Source organism: Caloenas nicobarica, chromosome Z (assembly GCF_036013445.1).
Source record: "Caloenas nicobarica isolate bCalNic1 chromosome Z, bCalNic1.hap1, whole genome shotgun sequence".
Classification (NCBI taxonomy): domain Eukaryota; kingdom Metazoa; phylum Chordata; class Aves; order Columbiformes; family Columbidae; genus Caloenas; species Caloenas nicobarica.
In genome coordinates, this window is record NC_088284.1 from 67,967,450 (window position 1) to 67,986,127 (window position 18,678).

Genomic DNA, 18,678 nt, shown 5'->3' on the forward strand with positions numbered 1-18,678 from the left:
TACAGCCTGCTTGATTCTCATTCTGTTTTCTTATTTACTGGATCCGCCACAAGATTAGTCAATCAGTGAGGTTATGAGCAGGCCTGTGAGAAACTCTCGTACTTCCCGAAGATGTTGCCTAATACAGTTTAGATGTAAAGTGTTGAGGGAAGAGACGAAAAGACACGAGCATCCTGTGGTGGGGTTGAGGACACGACTGTGGCAAGAAGTTCGAGGCTGAAAGGCACAGAGACTGGAGAGCGCGCTGCCGTGTGGGGTGAAGGGGATTTCGGAAAGGTCAGTGCCTTTGCTTTCTTTCCACTTTATACTTTCCTTGCAGGAATAAATTTACCATCTGTATTAATGGTTGTAACTTAACTTCCAAGACTGGAAGAGCTGAAAATAAAAGAAATGTCTGATTTTCATTTTGCATAACAACTATAACTCCTGAAGAACTTACATGGCATTCTGGTCTTCCTCATACAATATGAGGAACAGTTTTAACTTGAGATTGTGATGTAATTTATGGATGAAAAAATGCCATAAAGTACTAACTCTGAAGCATTACTGGGTTGTGCACACTCCCAGTGGAAGGAATGACAGTAGATTAATTTTATTTTAGAAGTCATTGAATTTGAATGAAAGTCGTTTCTATATTTAGGAAAAATAAATACAGTGACCATAATGCAATTCATGAAAGTAATTTTTCAAAATATAATAGAAATTGAAGACTTTTACAACACTTGTAGCACTTTTTGCCTAGGGATTTGAAAGGACTTAAATTGTTGAGCACACATTTTCCTATGAGAGGGGAATGTGATTTTTATAGCCAGTGAAAAAGAGTAAAAACAACAGGTTGGAGTTTCTGGATTTAGAATCACTTTCTGAAGGATAAATTTGTTTGGTGAATGTTGTAAATCTCCTAAAATCCCTCAGTTATTTGAGAAAATGAAGAAAAGCTCTTTATAGGTGGGGGCAGCAAAATTTGGCTATATGGAGCTGAACTGTAGACTTGCTGCTTTCTGAACCATCCCATAGCAAAATATTTCATACAGTTGTCTTACTACGGTATTAACAACAACAAAAAGTTGTTGCTTCTACTCGAAGCTATATTTGAGATGACTAGTGTGAATACCGAACATTTAATGAAACCACTTTATTAGGGAGAAATATTGGCAGTGTGAGTTTGGCAATAAATTTCACTGACAAATTAATTTCATTTTGTGATGATGAAATCCCAGTTCCCTTTAAGGAAGGATTATGCAATTCCTGCTAGTCACTACTTCTGCTGAGAACAGACGAAATTTAAAAACACTGCAATAAAACAATTGCTGACTTTGGGTTTTTTTCTTTTTCTCACTTCTATTTCCCATCTTCCGTTCAGCATTGTATGATTTGCCACCTATTTTTTTCGTAATTTAAAGAGAAATTCAAAATATGCTAGCAACATTCAGTCACGGAAGAAGTGAGATGGCAGAGTCATGTCGGTTTACTGAGGCCATTCTAGGTTTTTAAGCTACTGGATGAAGCCCTTAGGCTGTGTCATCTTGCCCAAATCTGTCCCGTTTATGTCTCTTCTTTCCCTCCGTTTTGGTTGTAAAACCTTCAGGATACTTGCTGTTGTAATTGTAAGTGCAGTGGTCAATCAGAGTTTGCAGAAGTCTCAATTTGGCTGGTCAGGTTTAATAACACACTTGTTTATAGCAACTCTACAGTTACCTTATCTCTTCTTGGTAAGGTGAAATCAAATGTTTATAATCTGTAGAAACCATCTTATTAAGGTAATGGAGGTGATGACTGCATGTTATCTGGAAGATGTGGGTAATATAATTTGGTAATCTTCCTTGTTTTTTCAGATGTCTTACAAAGAGGACCCTACAGTGGAGACAAATGACAATGAAATACATGAGCTGAATCCTTCTGCATTGCTAGCTCATTTCCCAGATGCAACCTTTGATTTTCAGAAGTTTATTGAAGACAAGGAGGCAGAATTCCAAGAACTCCGTAAACAGCTGCCAAAGAGTTACAACTCTACCATGAGAAATGAACAAAATAGGTTAAAGTCCTTCTTGTCCTATAAATCTCATGCATCATGGTCTTTGACAGAAATGGCAGCTGCTGGGTTTTATCACACGTGTGTTCAGTCCAGCGTGCAGTGTTTTTGCTGTGGGTTAGTTTTATTTGCCATGAAGCTTCGATGTACCCCATATGAACAGCATAAGAAATTTTCTTCCACTTGTGAATTCATCCTGGGCAAAGAGGTGGGTAATATTTCAAAGTACGACATACGCGTTCAGAAGTTGGAGGAGAACCCAGCAGAGCACGGTGACAGGTACAGCATGGAGGAGGCGAGGCTGCAGTCCTTTGGTGGATGGCCATTCTATGCCAGAGGAACAAAGCCCGATTCACTTGCCAGAGCTGGGTTTTTCTTTACAGGTAATTGGACATGATGCTTGGGGGGATTTCTGGTTTGGTTTATGAAACTGTGCGAGTGTACTTACAATACTTGAATGGGTATAACTTTTTTTTTTTCATGCCACTCAAAATTGTATCATGTATTGTATCCCTTATGAATGCTTCCTTGCCCAGGCTGAAGAAGATAGGCAACGCAACTGTTCCTCATGTGGAAGATGTTCCACATTTTTTATCATCCTTGCTGCTGTTCCTTGCACCTTTTTCTGTTCTAATACAGTATTTTTGAGTTGTGACCTTAATCACATGCACCGTTCGAGATGTGGGTTAATCGTGAGTTTGTACAGTGGCATAATTATACTTTTTTTCTGCTTATTTGTCTGTAACAGATGTCAGATTTAGGAATCTGATGTCTCTCCCTCTCCCCCAAAGGTGGAGACTGCTTTTTAAATATCAGCATTATGTTTTTCCCACTTAGCCATAATCTATTGCATAATTGTTTTGATTTTGGATCTACCTTCTGCCATATCCACAGGTATCCTGCCCCCCACCCCTGGTTTAGACAATGGCAATCTCCCTGAATTCTTCTGCAGTGAACACTAATGCAAATATTGCAGAGAATGTCACTTGAAGTCCTCTGCAATTCCATTGTCCCCTTTGAATGGTTCTTTTACAGCCTAATGAGCAGTTGACTTTACCAGCTCTCTTCACTGGCTTTTTGTTCCTACTGTCTGGAAGAAGGTTTAGATTCCTCTAGGTTGTTACTCTTGGTGGGTTTTTGTTGTGATGGGTTTTGTTTGCTTGTTTGTTTTGGTTTTGGTTTTTTCCAACCTGCCTGATTTTATTTTCACAATTCATCTGCTAGAGCTTTTGAGTCTTCTGTTTTCTTTACGCAAAAGCTTCAGCTTTTTGAATGATACCTTCTTAATTCTTGTAACCTGATTTATTTTTCTATCAGTCATACTCCTTTCCTGTAACTTTTCGTAAGTCTTTTCTAATAGCACATGCTAGTCTTGCACTTTGAGTAAAACATCTTTCAGAAAACTCTCAAATTCTTGTAAGAGAGTTTGGAGGGGGGTTGGTTTTTGTTTTGTTTTGGTTTTTGTTCGTTGGTTGGTTTTATTTAGTCAGCCATTTCAGCTTCCTTACCTTTACATAGTTCCTGTTTCTGAAGTTTTACACGGCCTTAGTAGGTTCCCTGTTTCTGGGGGGGGATGTTGCATCTAAGTAAATTGCAATCATGGTCACACAGTGACACTTCCACTATGAGGCTTTGAGCTCATCTCAGTGCATTTCTCAATACCAAGTCACGTCATCTTGTAGACTTGCTAACCAGCCGCCCCATGAGATTGTGCTTGGTAGCCTCCAAAAAAACAAGTCATCTGCACTTTGCCTCTCAAGGTGATATCTGTGCGAGTTCACTTGGCAGATAACCAGAGTCACTGGGTATAATTCTATTTCTTGCTCACAGTTCCTCTCTCATTTCTTTGAGCGTTACTGTCATGGAGACACCCCAAAGTCAGGTTTAGGCAGACAACAAGTTCCAAAACAGACTTTATTCTAGCCAGAAAAGTGCAGCCAATAAGCCAACTAGAAACAGCGTTTATACAATTAGTTAGCACTCCGACAACATAAAATACAGGTTCGGCTATCAGTTGAGGAGATTATTGGAGTACAGCAACATAAGAATAATGAGGATCCACAGCGTGCATGCACACACTCACAAGAAACAAAAGCAGAGCCCTCTGACTCCAGGGTACCCACAAGAAATAATCACTCGCCTGACTTAGGCAAGAACTCACACTTGCCTGGGTTAGGCGAGGACTCATTCAAGGGTATATCCAGTAAATAAACACTCACCCAAACGAGGAGGTGAGGCACTCTCAATCCCGGGAAGTCTCCTTAGATGGCCTCCCAGTCTAAGAGGAGGGCTCCAGTTCACAGACCCGCTGCTCCGAGAAGACCACTCCCAAGGGCGCCTTCGGCAGGGACCCTGTTTTAAAGCCTGGTCAGATCTGGCTGTGGGCATTACAACATGGTCCAGAAGCTTTGCAGCTACTCTTGGGCACCTCCTCTGCTAACGACCCTGTCAAGTGACTCAGGGTCCCGTTAAGGACCCTGTCAATTGACGGAGGGTCCCACCCCTCCTGCCCCACCAGCTGGTGGAGGTGAAGTCGCCCTGCCCCGGGGTAGGGGAGGATGTGACTGTCAGCACATTGGTACCACCCCAGGTGTGTACGTGGGGACAGGCGCAGTGGGGCACAAAAGGTGCTAAAGAGCCATCAACGGCCCCATTGAAGGCTCCAGATCTCAGGGGGATGCGCAACTGCCACAGTTACCTACTCAGTTGGGTTGTCCTGGTTGGCTGGGTGATGATATGGATCAAGAACTGAATTACTCCAATAGAAGCCTGAAGTTCCAGTCTGTTGAAAATCTTTTCTCTTTGTTGGTTATTTTGGTTTTGTTCTAAGAAATCATTAAGATCTAGTATCCCTTTTCCTTTTAGCACTGTTAACTCAATTTTCCCTGAATATTTTATATACTAACATTACAACATTTCACTGGCCTGTCTTTCATCTGTCACATCTATGCTGACTATGTTATGTTAATTTAGGGGTTAATTTAGGGACAGAAATGCTAGTTGTCCCATCTTATTCCATTGGTTTGTAGAATTATTCTTTTACTTTGCTTTTACAAATTAACTAACTAGCTAGAATGCAAATTCTTTTAAAGAAAAAAAAAAAAAAAGGCTTTTTCTATTAAGCCTGTACAACTTATCAGATATTTCTGAAGTTTTATGTTGATTGAAAGATCTGCCTTATATTTTCAGTCTTCAATCTGCATCAAGTTTAGACTCAGGCTGACCCAACTGAAATTGAATGGAAATCTAAGCAGTTTTGTAAACATTTTTAGTTTCAGTTGCAAAGGCTTCCCTTAGCTACAAATTTTGGAATGAGATCTGTAACTCTCCATGTGCAGGCAAGAAAGATGTGGTGCAGTGTTTTGCTTGTGGTGGATGTCTGGGAAACTGGGAAGATGGTGATGATCCTTGGAGAGAACATGCTAAATGGTTTCCTGAGTAAGTTGACCGACGGTCCTATAAATATTTCTATATGTACAAAAATAGTGATTTGTTTTGATATACCTTTTTTTCCTCAGCAATTATGCTGGAAAGCAAACAAAAAATCCTCCACATTTTTGTCTTCAAGGCTGTTATTTCCAGACAATTGATTTCAGCACATCTTTATTTCTGATAACTGAACAGTACAAGTCTGTTACCCCTAACCTTATAATGACATATATTGGTTTACATACTTTATAGAGATCTCCCATGAGCTTTTCATTGAGCATAAACACCTGATGATTCTCTCAGATAGTCACTATGCTGCATAAACAATGCTGACGGCACCAAAAACTTTGCCTTTGTTTCATTATCTTCCTGTTGTGGAAAACCCTGAATATGCACCTCTTAATAACTGAAACACTGCCTCCAGAATTTTAATTGTAATTAATGCTTAGGAATAACGTTTGGTTTTTGGTTTTTTGGGCTTTTTTTATAGGTGTGAATTCCTTCAAAGTAAGAAATCAAGTGAGGAAATTAAAAAGTACATTGAAACCTACACTGGATTTGTTGGAGTGGTGGTAATCTTATAATCTATTTCAATCTTCCTTTATCATGGAATACATGCCAAGGAGGAACTATCTGGGACTTGAAGATAGGCAAAGAAGGCCTTGATCCTGATTTCCACCCTCTTTCTCCTAGAACTAAAATAAATAAATAATTAAATGCAGCTGTATAATTGCATATGTAATTAACACTATGCACTCTAGGTAGAATTTGTTTCATGTAAGTTTATTTTGGTGTGTGCTTCCAAGCTCCTTGCCTAAGCCTAGGTAGTCCATTGATGAAAAACAACATGCCCCTAATTGGCATTTGTCCTACTCAAAGGCAGATGGATTAATTAACTCCTCATGGCACCTACATATATTTCTTGATTATTAGGAAGATTGTAGGTGGGTATTGTAAACTAAGAACTTTTGTGTGGTTGTAGTCAGGTTAGGTGAACCCTACCCTGCCGGCTCTTCTTGTACGGCTTTATCTTTGTTTGGGGGACTTACTTTCATCAGAAAAAATATAATATATATAAGGTCTTTCATTATTAAAACCCCCGTGCCTCAAAAATCTCAAAAAAACTGGTAGCTAAACCTGTTAGTTGATGTAAGATGAGAGGACTGCAAGTATTGCTTGGAAAACACCACCTCAGATATCTGAAGAGCATTGGTGCCATCTTTCTTTAGACCTGCTACTGTCTGAGGAGAACCATTTCTTCTCATTAGTAGCAACCTGTGATTAGTCAATTCTGCTTCAGAAAATTCTCAAACTGAAAGAATTTAAAATATTGATACTTAGTACCAGCCCTGTTTATATATTACAGCAATTTCTATTGTTTAGATGAAGAGTGAAACAAGAATAGAATGCATAATAGAAATAAGTATTAATTTTAAATTTTCCACTTAGGGGAAGCATTTCACTGCTTCTTTTGTCAAGGAGAATTTACCTACTGCAACAGGTAAAAAATAAAATATACTGACCATTACCTGCTATTAGAAACTAATGCCTTTGTATTTTTATGTGCATTACCATTAACAATGGAAGCTGTCCCAGACTGTGGCTTTTCTGTCTTCGTGGAGCATATTATGTGTGAAAGATTATTGGTTCTGTATTTCTGAAATTTTTAGCACAAGTGAAAGTTTGTTCTCTATAGAAGCCAAGTACAAAATGTGCTGCTAAAGCAGGTCGATCTCTCTTGCATTTGCCTGTGTAAGGGAGAGGTGAAAAATAAATGAAACGTAAAGGCTTTGAAAGGGAAACAGATTTTAATCTGTACTGTAAACCGAGAATATACATTTGTAATTGTCTGAAAGATACGGTTCTGTGGTAGTAATTTTGCTTTGCTGTAATCCTGAGATATTTACAATCTAGTTCTGCCCCTGCTTTGGAGAATCTGGTAGAAGTCTAAAGCTTTCCTAACTAATAAAATATCTTTGGTTGAAAAGGTGATGTCGTCTTGAACATCTTTGAGGATGAAGGAGTTCGGCTGGACTCTTTTAAAACTTGGCCAGCAGAAGCCCCTGTGGAAGCCACTGCTCTTGCTAAAGCTGGGTTTTTCTACACAGGTTTGAACCGAGTTTGTTAGCTATATACACATAGGGCAAATAAAAGATCCACTTACCACCCACTCCCAATGCAAGTGCGACAGAGGTTTGAGATGGTCCCAGTACCTAATTAAAGTCTTGCTTTAGCTTTCATAAAGAAAGTAATGCAACTGCAAAGTCAGAATGGCTTTTTCAAAAGCCAGAGCAAGGGCATTGAAATGGAATGACTCTGTCTGAGGTGAAAGCCAGAGCAAAGAGTTGCAAGGACGATGTTTTTAGAAAGGAGAAAGCATTTATCTGGGCACTCATATATTTGTTTGCCTGGTGTTACTAAAAGGACAATAACGGCACATCTCTCAATTCTGTGGCATTTTATTTTACTTGATTTAATTTTTATTATCTGTGATTTTATAAACATGTAATTCCAGTAACAGACAGAGGCCATTGAAGTAAACTCATGAAACAACTGCATTGTTGCAGTTTTTATGCTGTTGACATATTAGGAAGGAAAAAAAATATGTACACGACCATTTTTGAGGTGCATAATTTCTTGCTTGCAGGACAAGGTGATATAGCACAGTGCTTCAACTGTGCAGGCTGCTTATGCAAATGGGAAGAAGGTGATGATCCTATGGAAGGACACGCAAAATGGTTCCCTGAGTGAGTGGCAGAGTATCTTCAGACAATTTCCTGCTGTGTGATGAAAGTTGCCATACATTTTTGCTGTTGGTTTTTTAAAAATACTAATTTAGATCCACATAAAAACCGATATGTTTCTTGAGTGTACAGGACATTGTGCCTCTGTGAAAACACTTTTAAAAATTAACGTTTAAATGTAGAAATACAGTAAAAGTTTCCCAAAAAAAGGAATGTTTGTGAAATAGTTCAACCTTTCTGCCAAATGTAAGCAATTGAAGCAACGCATTGCACTAACTTCTGTGCCTTTTGAAAACACCGTTCTAGTTCCAACTGCATGGAAATACTTGGGAAGTCACTGGAAGAGCAACCAGAGAGCCCATCGACATCACGATCTGCACAGGTTTGCACTTGACTGCAGTATTTGCTGTTAGTGAAGCAGGTTTTGTGCTCCGCAGCTCCAGCCGCAGGGAGCCTCTGCGTGTGTGCGCACAGGACGAGCAGCTAAGGCAGCTTATTGCGGTTCTTCATCCCCACAACCTTTCCAAGGTGCCAGAGGCTGCAGAACGGGGATGGGTACGTGCGCCGAGCCGGTGTGGTCCGCAAAGCGTTTGCGAGCCCCGCGGCTCCGGTCCCTGGGGTGTTCAAACAGGTACCCGCAAAGAGAGGCTGCCTGCCTGCGGGCATTGACCCAGCTTGTGGAGGAAGAATCGCTGCAGGGCAAGTACTGGCAGTCAGCTTTTCGGTAATTAACAGCGATCACCCTTTGCTGGTGAGTTCGGGGTGCTGGGGGAACCGCAGGGCTGTCACAGAGGGGTGGGGACAGGGGAAGCCATGTCCCAATTTGTGGGACTTCAGGAAGCTAGTGGAGAGGTTTTCTGCAGGACGTGTTATTGCGGGAGGTCTCACAGCTCCTCTCTTGGGTTGTTTTGTTCAGGCGCCTTGAGGGTATACACAGCCGAGAAGCACAAAGCGACTATTTGTTTGCTAACTCCTACAAAAGACAGACGGGATGTTACAAGCTCTGAGGCTGAGCATTAGGATGCTCATCGCCCTGCTCAGGCTAAGGAATGGCCCCTGCTGGGCTGGATGCGGCAGCGTCCCCACCGCCCCACCATCAGCCACCCTGTCTCACCTGACCCCCTCCGCCTGTAGCGGTACCTGCCCTGCGTCTCCACCGACTGTCTCACAGCTTTCCCCCGGCAGTCTGTGCCAAGGGTGTGCATCAGTGTCACATCAGAGCTGGGCCTCGCATCCTTGGCAGACAGGCAGCAAAACCCTGGGGTGGAAGAAGCTTATCGGGATGAGAAAGAGAAATAAAGACAGAGGCGCGTTATGGCTGAGGTCCAGCTTCTGGGCAGAGTAAAAGAATTTTGCTCGTACTGAAAAACATAGAGCTAGCACTGCATCTGTTGTAAATCGCCCTTGTAGCTGCTGGTGCTTGCTGGTACCTAAGCAACTTCATTTGAACTAAATAATAAATATTTAAGGGAGTATAACTGGATTTATTTTTATTCTAGCAAACTGCCTGCAAAGGAAATCTTGAAGAAAAAGCAAATCTACCTTCTGTAGGAGCTGGTAAGTACTGCGCAGCCTCACTTATGGTGGTTCTGAATTTACGTTTTAGTTTGAGAGGATTGCTAATGATTTACTGGATTTGGCCCTTATTTAGTCAGATAAGAATTTTATTGGAGTGGAGACTGAGTTAGGATTTATGAATTGTCCATAAATATGGACAACAAACAGTAGACAGCATGTCAGCTACTGCTTACTTTTGTAATCTGTGAATATAAACCAATCTCTTGGCAGGTGAAAGTCACTTGTGTGCAGATGAGGCATATAAGCAAACTAAATTATTTTGTGACAAAATAGTAAGTTATTTTTCATTCATGTTTTGGAAAATTGCAAACATATATCAGCTGCATATTATGTATTATACATATATGCTTTTAGACACAGAAGAAACTAAGCTGGGATAACCTCTTATTATCTTTTGCTTCTGATGCTTCCTTTTTCCAAATACTATGACCATTTCAAGGGAATGGTTTTTTTATACGTGTGTGTGTATTTCTGAAGGGAAGAGTTCATACACAATGAGTTTGCACTCAGTTGTTGCAGAACAGTACTGATGTGCAAGCATAGCGCTGAAAACACAAAAGTAAATTTGGTATAGTGGTACTGCCCAGGCACTTTCTTTAGCAGCCTTCTGTTATTCCAAAAATGGCTATTACTGCCACCCAGAAATGCCAAAATTATTTGGGATACATGTATCAGATCAAGGCATTTTGTAATGTTTTGAGGCACTAAAACCACATTTTAGAGCTCTGAAGGCACAATAATAGTTTTAAACCTCATAGTACTGAAATGGTGGAGAGAACAATAAAAGTCATAGTTGACAGTTTATCAATGAAGATGCTTGTTCATTCTTTATATTCACCAACATGTACATCTCCGTTTTACTGAAATGGCTGAGGCTGTTTCTGGTAGGAAGTCCTAATTCCTCAGGCTGCAGCTAAGTATACTCTATCTTGTCTGAAATCATTCAGAAAAGCAGCTCTCTGGTGAAGAGTGGGAAGAGCCAGTGAGCATTTCTGGGCTTCATTGCATGGTTCTTGAATATGCAAAGAATAAAATGGTACCACTTCATTTGAGATAACAGATTTCTGTGTAGGTTTTTGGCAATACATACGCTGCATATCTATATAATTACATTGATGTAAATGTACATGTACTCTATTTCAGCTGTTCAGAAATACCAAAGTACAGCCCTCCCACATTTCTTTTGGGGTGAATTATCCGTCTTGTGGATAAACTGTACCATGGCCAGACAACAGAGCTGGCTCTATCCACAATCAATGCTCTGTACCAGAACTTGGAAACCCTGGCAAAGCAATAGCTCTAGAGGGCATGGTGCAGACACTGTGTGGCTCTGTAGGAAGCTTTCTGTGGGTCCAGAAAGGATGTTTAGGTCAGATTTTAACACTACTTTGTCTTCATGGTGCCAACCGAATGTGTCTTAATCTCTGATCTCTTCTCTCTGGCGACCAGTGACAGAACCCAAGGGGATGGCAGGAAGATGTGCCAGGGGAGGTTCAGGCTGGACATTAGGAAAAGGTTCTTCCCCCAGAGGCTGGTGGACACTGGAACAGGCTCCCCAGGGAGGTGTCACGGCCCCAAGCCTGGCGGTGTTCAAGAAGAGACTGGACAACACCCTCAGACACATGGTGTGAACTGTGGGGTTGTCACATGCAGGGACAGGAGCTGGACTTGATGATCCTTGTGGGTCCCTTACAACTCGGGACATTCTATGATTCTCTGAGCCTGCTTGCAAGGCTGGCAGTTCAGTTGCTTATTGACACAACACTGCATCTAAGCTAATTATTCTTTTCAGACCATGGAAGGCTAGGGATCATTGCACTGAGATAGCAGTGTGTGTCTGCAAAAAGCTAAGTCAGGTCAAGCAAAGCTTTTTAGCTCAAGTTTATCACCTGGTCACTTGCTACACAGAAACTAACCCCACATTAAACCAGATGGGTGCAAATCTGACAAAGTAGGACAAAGCGAAACTTTGGCAACTTAGTTTATCCAGAAGCAGCGATACCAGTTTTTTTCCATTATCTACAAAATCTCAGGTTCTTATTAGCCCAGTTTAATGCATATCTGACTATATTTGACTTTTGTGTATAGAATCAGCTGTTCACTAGGTTTTATTATCTGATGTCATCCTTTTTGCAGACATGACACTTTTTGAAAGCCAGCATCTTCAAGAAGCGAGGAACTTGACCGAACAACTTAGAGAGGCTTACAACGATAAGAGTTTCAGAAAACTGTTTTCCTTTGGGAACTCAAACCATTTGGCCATTGACTTGAAATTACTCTATGGGGACCTATCAGTTGTCTCGAAGGATATTAATGATCAACCAATACAGCAATTCTTTCTTCATGATATCCTTGTGAACCTTAACTCCACCATTGTGCTGGAAGGTGAAACGGGAAGTGGAAAAACAGCTTTGCTCAGGAAAATAGCTCTTCTTTGGGCCTCAGGCTGCTGCCCCATTCTGAGCAGGTTTAAGTTTGTATTTTATCTCTCCCTGACTTATGCAGGATCAGATCAGAGCATGGCTGAGATTATATGCAATCAACCAGTAGGATTTGTGGGACCATTAACAGAAACAACTCTAAGACATGTAATTCAGCCACTGAAAAACCAGGTCTTATTTCTTTTGGATGACTACAGCGAGATTAATTCAGTGCCCCACGTTGTAGAAGAACTTATACAAAGGAACCACCTCTACCAGCATTGTTTGGTTGTTGCTGCCCGTACTAACAGGACGAGAGAAATTCGCAAATATGCAACCACAACTTTAAGCATTGCAGAGTTCCCTCTGTCCAGCATTCTGTATGTACTCAAGAAATTGTTCTCCTACAATATTGACCTCGTGGAGCGGCTTATCTTTCGGATGGAGATGAAAAAGTCTATGCAGACCATTCTAAAGACACCACTTTTTATGGTGTCTCTTGCTGCTTATTGGGTGCAGCACCCAAAGGGTAACGTAATCAGTGATGAGGCTATTTTTAAAGCCTATCTGCTCTATCACTTACTAAAATACAATGAAGAACGGGAACATGTACTGGCTATGTTTTCCTCATGTGGTGAGCTTGCCTTAACTGGTCTTTTTAAGCCATCCTTTGACTTCACTGAATATGATCTGTCTGAAGCAGGAGTTGATGGAGATGAAGCTGTTAGGCTGGGTTTACTAAGCAAATTTACTGCCCAAAGGCTTCATCCAGTTTATAAATTCTTTCACCCCTTGTTCCAGGAGTTTCTTGCAGGGAGAAGACTGAGTGAGCTCCTGGTTTCTGATGAAAAAGAAAAGCTGGACCGAGGGCTGCAGTACTTGCAGCAAGTCAACACATTTAGAAAAGTCGCTGGGCGCTATAATTTCTTATTGCATTACGCCTGCAGCTTTTCTTCCAAAGCAGTCCCCCAAATTATATCCCATTTATTTAAACTGATTGACTGCAAGGAGTCATTGGAAAGCCAGTCAGAAAATGATGAACATCTTCAGCACCATGCAGACCTTCCAGAGAGAATGCTCTTTATTGACCATTTAAGTTTTCTTGATCCAAAACTGCTTCTTTCAGTTTTCATTCAGCACTTACTGGACTTCGCTGTTTCTATAGTTTATAAGAGTAATACCGTCTCTGTGTGTGCCCCAATCATTTTTCAGTTTCTAAGAGGCAAAGATATTTTGTTAACTTCATTTTCACCACTCAGAAACTGTGAGTTGAGATTTTTCCGGGATTACCCAGAATCACTGTCTCTGCCCAGTAGTTTTCAGGTTACAATACTAGGAAGTGACCACAAACAAGAATTTAGGATGGCTGAAATAGGTGCTTGCTATTCTTCACTGGAGAGACCAACAGTTGACAGGGATTATGCTCCTGCCTTTCCATGTTTTAATGACGTGGCACAAAAACAGAAAGAAGAAGAAGAAGAAATTCATAGATTCTTTTCACTGAGGCAAAGACATCTACCAGACTCCATTGTACGTACTTTCCTACTCACAACAAGGAAGATGCCACTTTTAAAATGCACGTTCAGCCACATTAGTTCCTTTCAGGAAGCTGACCTCAGAAATTTGATGACACTGTTTTCCGTTGCGGATTGTATTGAACTTGAGCTGAATAACAGTCCTGGATTCATAGAAGTTATCCGACCTGCTATCGAACAGTACAAGGAACATTTTAAAAAATGTAGTCTACGTCATCTTAACTTGAGCATAACAGAGCAAGAATTACTTCTCTCAATGTCTTTTGTGGAATGTCTTGAGATAAATGAAAAAGAAATACCAGGTACAGCACAGTGAATTTTGTCATAATGTAATTATTCTCTAGAGTTTAGTTTTCTTCCTCTCCCCTTGGTGCCTGACAACCGAACAGCTCCATACCCATGAATAATAAAGCTGTCTTCTACCATACACATTTCAGGGGATAGGCAGCCGTTATACATTAACAGATTTCCCTCCTGGCCTCTAATTTCAGTCTATGGCAGTATTTAATCTAAAAGGGGTACGTCAGCACAGAGGCATAACTGCACTTCAGCAGAGGACTGTGCAGTATGGAGGACCAGCTAGCAGGCACCAAGGGATGTGCATTTTTCTGCTTGGAGCAATTTGAATGGGTCTGTGCTGAGCTCGCAAAATAGAAGAATATTGAGCAGTACAGGTGCATTTATGGGATCTCGCCAGGCGTGTGCTCAGGCTGCAAGCAGCAGAAGCCTCAGTGAAGGATGGATTGGCAGGAAGGGCAATGGTACAAGAAGGACAGGAAGCAGCAGTCAAAAGAAGGGAAGCCAAAGATGTTAGGATGTGAGGTAGTGCAGTTCAGCTAGAAAAACCTTGGCAAATAGTCAGAAGAAAAGAGGGCCTAAGCAGATCAACCCAGATTAATTGTACGTTTGTCTGGATTCATCACAGAACTACTTTTTTCAAATTTGGACAAATTCATCTGCCTGGAGGAACTGTCAGTGAGTCAATGTGAGAACGGCAATGTATTTGATAGAGTACCTGATGGCTTCAAAAATCTCTGTAACATGAAGAAATTGTTGATGAGCAGCATGAAGTTTGAAAGCAACTCTAGGCTGGGTAAGGTGCACTTCAAAATTGTAGGTACTGTATTCCACTATCAATTGTTAATACTGAGCAGTTTTAATTTTTTCTTTAACGGGCATGTAGCATCTCTGAGTTGTCTTCGCATTGCTTCTGCTCTACAGCTCCTACACTGAGTTTGCCACCCCAACAAAAAAGAGGATCTGAACCTAAGTGTTCCTGCTCTGGCAGGGGGATTGGACTAGATGATCTTTTGAGGTCCCTTCCAATCCCTAACATTCTGTGATTCTGTGATTGTGTGAACCTTTCAGAGCTGTAACTTTGCTGACCTCTGTAAGTTAGTACGGAGGAGGGAGCTCTTTGTTTTCCCAGAGTCAGTATTTTCCCTCTCACCACTCTCAGCCTGCTGGGAGGAAGAAGAAAGGGAGGACAATTGGCAACTGAGTCCAGATCATGTGCATAGTTGCTCTGACGGGTCAACGAGCGGGTTGCGACTGACGTTTTAGATGCCTTATTCTAGGAAGAAGCTTACTTCTCAGTCCAGGGACCCTAGATAACCAGTCTTTCGTATGTTATGATAATGATTACCCAGCTCTTCTTCAATATAAACATACAGTACAAACCAACAACATTCAGTATACTGTACCCCCAATATCTGGCCATTGGATAGGGTTTTACAACGTGCCTAAAACTAGTAACTTCAGGGGGAAGGTGTTATAAGAGTTTCAGCCCTATTAAATATTGAAAAATTACAGAATTTTTCAGATGCGAAAGAAACCAGAAATTAATCTATAGCAGAACTTGCTTGCATTTTAAGGCCAGAATGATCCTTCGTGATTCTAGTTCTAAAATAAAACACAAGCCATCTGATTTTAACATTTAAACAGAGGAATCAAGCTGCTGCTCCCATTCATATTTTTACATGTCTCAGTTGCTTTTGTTGTGCTAGAAGATGGTTCCCTCTACAATGAAGTTCACAGGTGGAATTAGGAGAAACCTGTTGATTTTAGACCTTTGTTCACTGTACAATGAATCTCCAGTGTTGCAACACTTTGTTTTGTAGTTGAATGTATTAAGAACTTTCAAGACCTCTCTGTTTTTCACTTGGACTGCTCAAGCTACTTCAATCCTGAATCCCTTCTGGAAGCAATTTCTTCATGCAAGAAATTAATAGAACTCAAGCTAACTGGATTATTTTTGAGAGATAAAGATTTGCTTTCCTTAGGTAGGATTTTTTTTTTTTTAATACAGAAAACTTACTTTTTAAAACTTAATAATTGAAACTGTTAATTTTAAATTCAAAGAATGACAATGTATACTTTTTTTTTCTTTCCTCCTAGCTGCTGCTTTGCCCAATTTTGTCTCTCTCAAAGTGCTGGATCTTGCAAAACAACATTTTGAAGACAAGGAAGCTTGTGAAATCTTTGGTTTGTGCATATCTTTCAACTGATCTCATTTGTTGCATTTGACAGAATTATTTTGCTTCAGGTTCATTTGGAGACCTTAAGAAATAACTTGAACTGCTTAAATGCCATCTGAGATATGTAGAGTATCTAGAACTAGAAAGTTAGATCAGGTCTCACAAAGCAGTTTGTGATGAAGGACACACATTCATGTCTTGAGAGGGGTGAGGTGGCTGGCTGTGCTAAACGATGAAATCAGAGGTATTCAGCACTTCTGAAAGACAAGATGGTTCTCCCACAAAAGCCATGTCTATAGGGAACAGGGAAAGGTTGAAATGGCTTGCATTTGTGGAAGGGAGAATTACTGTAATTTATTTTTATTTCCTGGGGGTCCCTCGAGTGTGGCAACATGGAAGATCCCTTTTCTCTCTAGAGAACACATGGGACCTCTTAGACCCTTTCTGGAGAAGTAGTTCTGCCCTTTCTGTTGATAACATTTTCAAGCTATTGAGGTACAGAGGGAAATGACCTTTACAACAACAGCAGGGGCCAACCTGAGGAAAGGATAGTAACCTACTGCCCAGAATATTTTTTTTTCCTTGGCTCTGCTGCTGTCACTCATTGGCATGACAAGATCTAGGAAATATATACTTGTTTATCTTAAAAGTCATCTTGTCTCTGCAGCATACAATTTAGGTGTTCTTCTTAACCTGGAAGAGCTCATCATTCCTGCAGGGAAGGGAATCACATCTGCAGGCAAACTGATTGTTCAGCAGTGTCTACACCTACTGCACCTCAGGTGCTTCTCATTTGCCCTACATATGGATGATGACAGTCTGTTAGAAATAGGTGAGTTTAAAGGGGAGAACTTAAAACATGAAATATCATTTATGAGTAGAGAAGATACTGCCTCCTCAATTCCCCTTGTTTTCTGCAAAGCAATGTAAATTACAAGAAAAATAATAGTGGGAAAAAAGACTGACTTAAAATAGAGCTTCGTAACTTTGTTGCTAGTTATATTAGCTTATACGCCATAGCTGTTAGAACAGTGTATTACCAAAATATTTATTGAATCTGAGACTAATTTAGTATTGGCTTAAAACTACAATCTCAGATATAGGCTAGGGAAAATGTCTTATTCTGTAAGCAAATGCTGTGTGTCATAGCATCTTCTTTATTTTTGACATACATTTTAGTATATCTAGTGACTTGATGACAATAGTCACATCTTGCAAATAGGCTGACTGTAAGGCAGGACTGAAGCATGTATGTTAATATGATGGGACACAGGCACAGAAGAGATTGTTGAACTCAGTGTCTTGCATCTATTCAAAGCTGGTCTGGTGTTTGACCTCAAGTGGTTGCAGAAGCTGCTCTATTTGTTCTCTAAGAGCGCTATTCAAACATTCATAAACACACTGGTATCTTATTTTACTAGGCACTAATGTGCCTGGTAAAATATTGTCTATTTTATCAGTCTCCCCAGTCTGAGGTATTAAAATGCCTAAATGTGTGGAGTTCAAAGTTCTACTTTTCTCAACCTAATAGCAAAACCTTTGTTTTAATGTACAATGCCTCGGCTTCACTGTATTTTCATTTACATTTCATATGGGTTTGGAGCATCTTTAAATCCTTACTGACATCTGTTTATTTTTACAGCAAAGGTTGCAAACTGCGGAGGTTTCCAGAAGCTTGAAAAGCTCTCACTGTCAGTAAATCACAGTGTCACAGAAACTGGTTGGAGAAACTTCTTCAGAACACTTAATAACATGCCTGCTTTACAAGAGCTGGACATTAGCCGTTTGTTCACACATCAGATCAAAGCCAGTGCACCAACAGTGACAGCATTTGTCCAGTGTGTTTCTCGGTTGCCTGGTCTTGTGACAATACAAATGCTAGGTTGGCTCCTTGATGCACAAGACCTTAAAATGTTTGATACCATGAAGGAGCAGCATCCCCAATCTAGGAGTTTAAAATTATTTTGGCAATGGGTCTTGCCTTTTTCACCAATTTTTCAAGACTAGGAAAGTTTGAAAGTGTTAGGGTTTGGGGTTTTTTCTCTTCTTTCTTGTATTATGAATTATACACCTGCATTGAAAATAAAGATATAAAGATTTTTACCACAGTCAAACATGGCAGTCTCTTCTACAGCAGGGTAAGGTTAATGTAAAAGGATCAAGAAACAGAACATAGGATTAACATAACCCTAAAAACCTGGCTTCCTTTGCAAATATGGTTATAGATAGTACCTACGCGATCTCTTCCAAAGAAGAGTGTAAAATTTTGCTTAAAGCCTACTTTAAATAAATTATTTACATTCAGTTGTTTTGCTTGCAAATTAATTACACGAATCATTTATGAAATAAAAATCATAAAACCCTTCACAGTCACGATGCATAAAAATAATATTGAATGTTAGATCTTACTAGTGTTAAAAACTGATAAAGGTCCCTTTTAGTAACATAATGCCAGTTACTAAC

At 40.4% G+C, this 18,678-nt stretch overlaps 1 protein-coding gene across 1 annotated transcript; it reads left to right on the forward strand.

Annotated features, from left to right (window-relative positions):
- Window positions 1-189: 189 nt before the first annotated feature.
- On the forward strand, window positions 190-18,468 carry NAIP (NLR family apoptosis inhibitory protein). Its single transcript, XM_065656726.1, has 15 exons — window positions 190-276; window positions 1,836-2,415; window positions 5,371-5,470; window positions 5,952-6,033; window positions 6,911-6,962; window positions 7,450-7,569; window positions 8,109-8,208; window positions 8,512-8,587; window positions 9,705-9,762; window positions 11,920-14,040; window positions 14,664-14,831; window positions 15,859-16,020; window positions 16,136-16,222; window positions 16,883-17,047; window positions 17,858-18,468. The coding sequence occupies exons 2-15, from the start codon at window positions 1,836-1,838 to the stop codon at window positions 18,220-18,222; spliced, it is 4,236 nt and encodes a 1,411-aa protein (XP_065512798.1). The 5' UTR covers window positions 190-276; the 3' UTR covers window positions 18,223-18,468.
- Window positions 18,469-18,678: the final 210 nt, after the last annotated feature.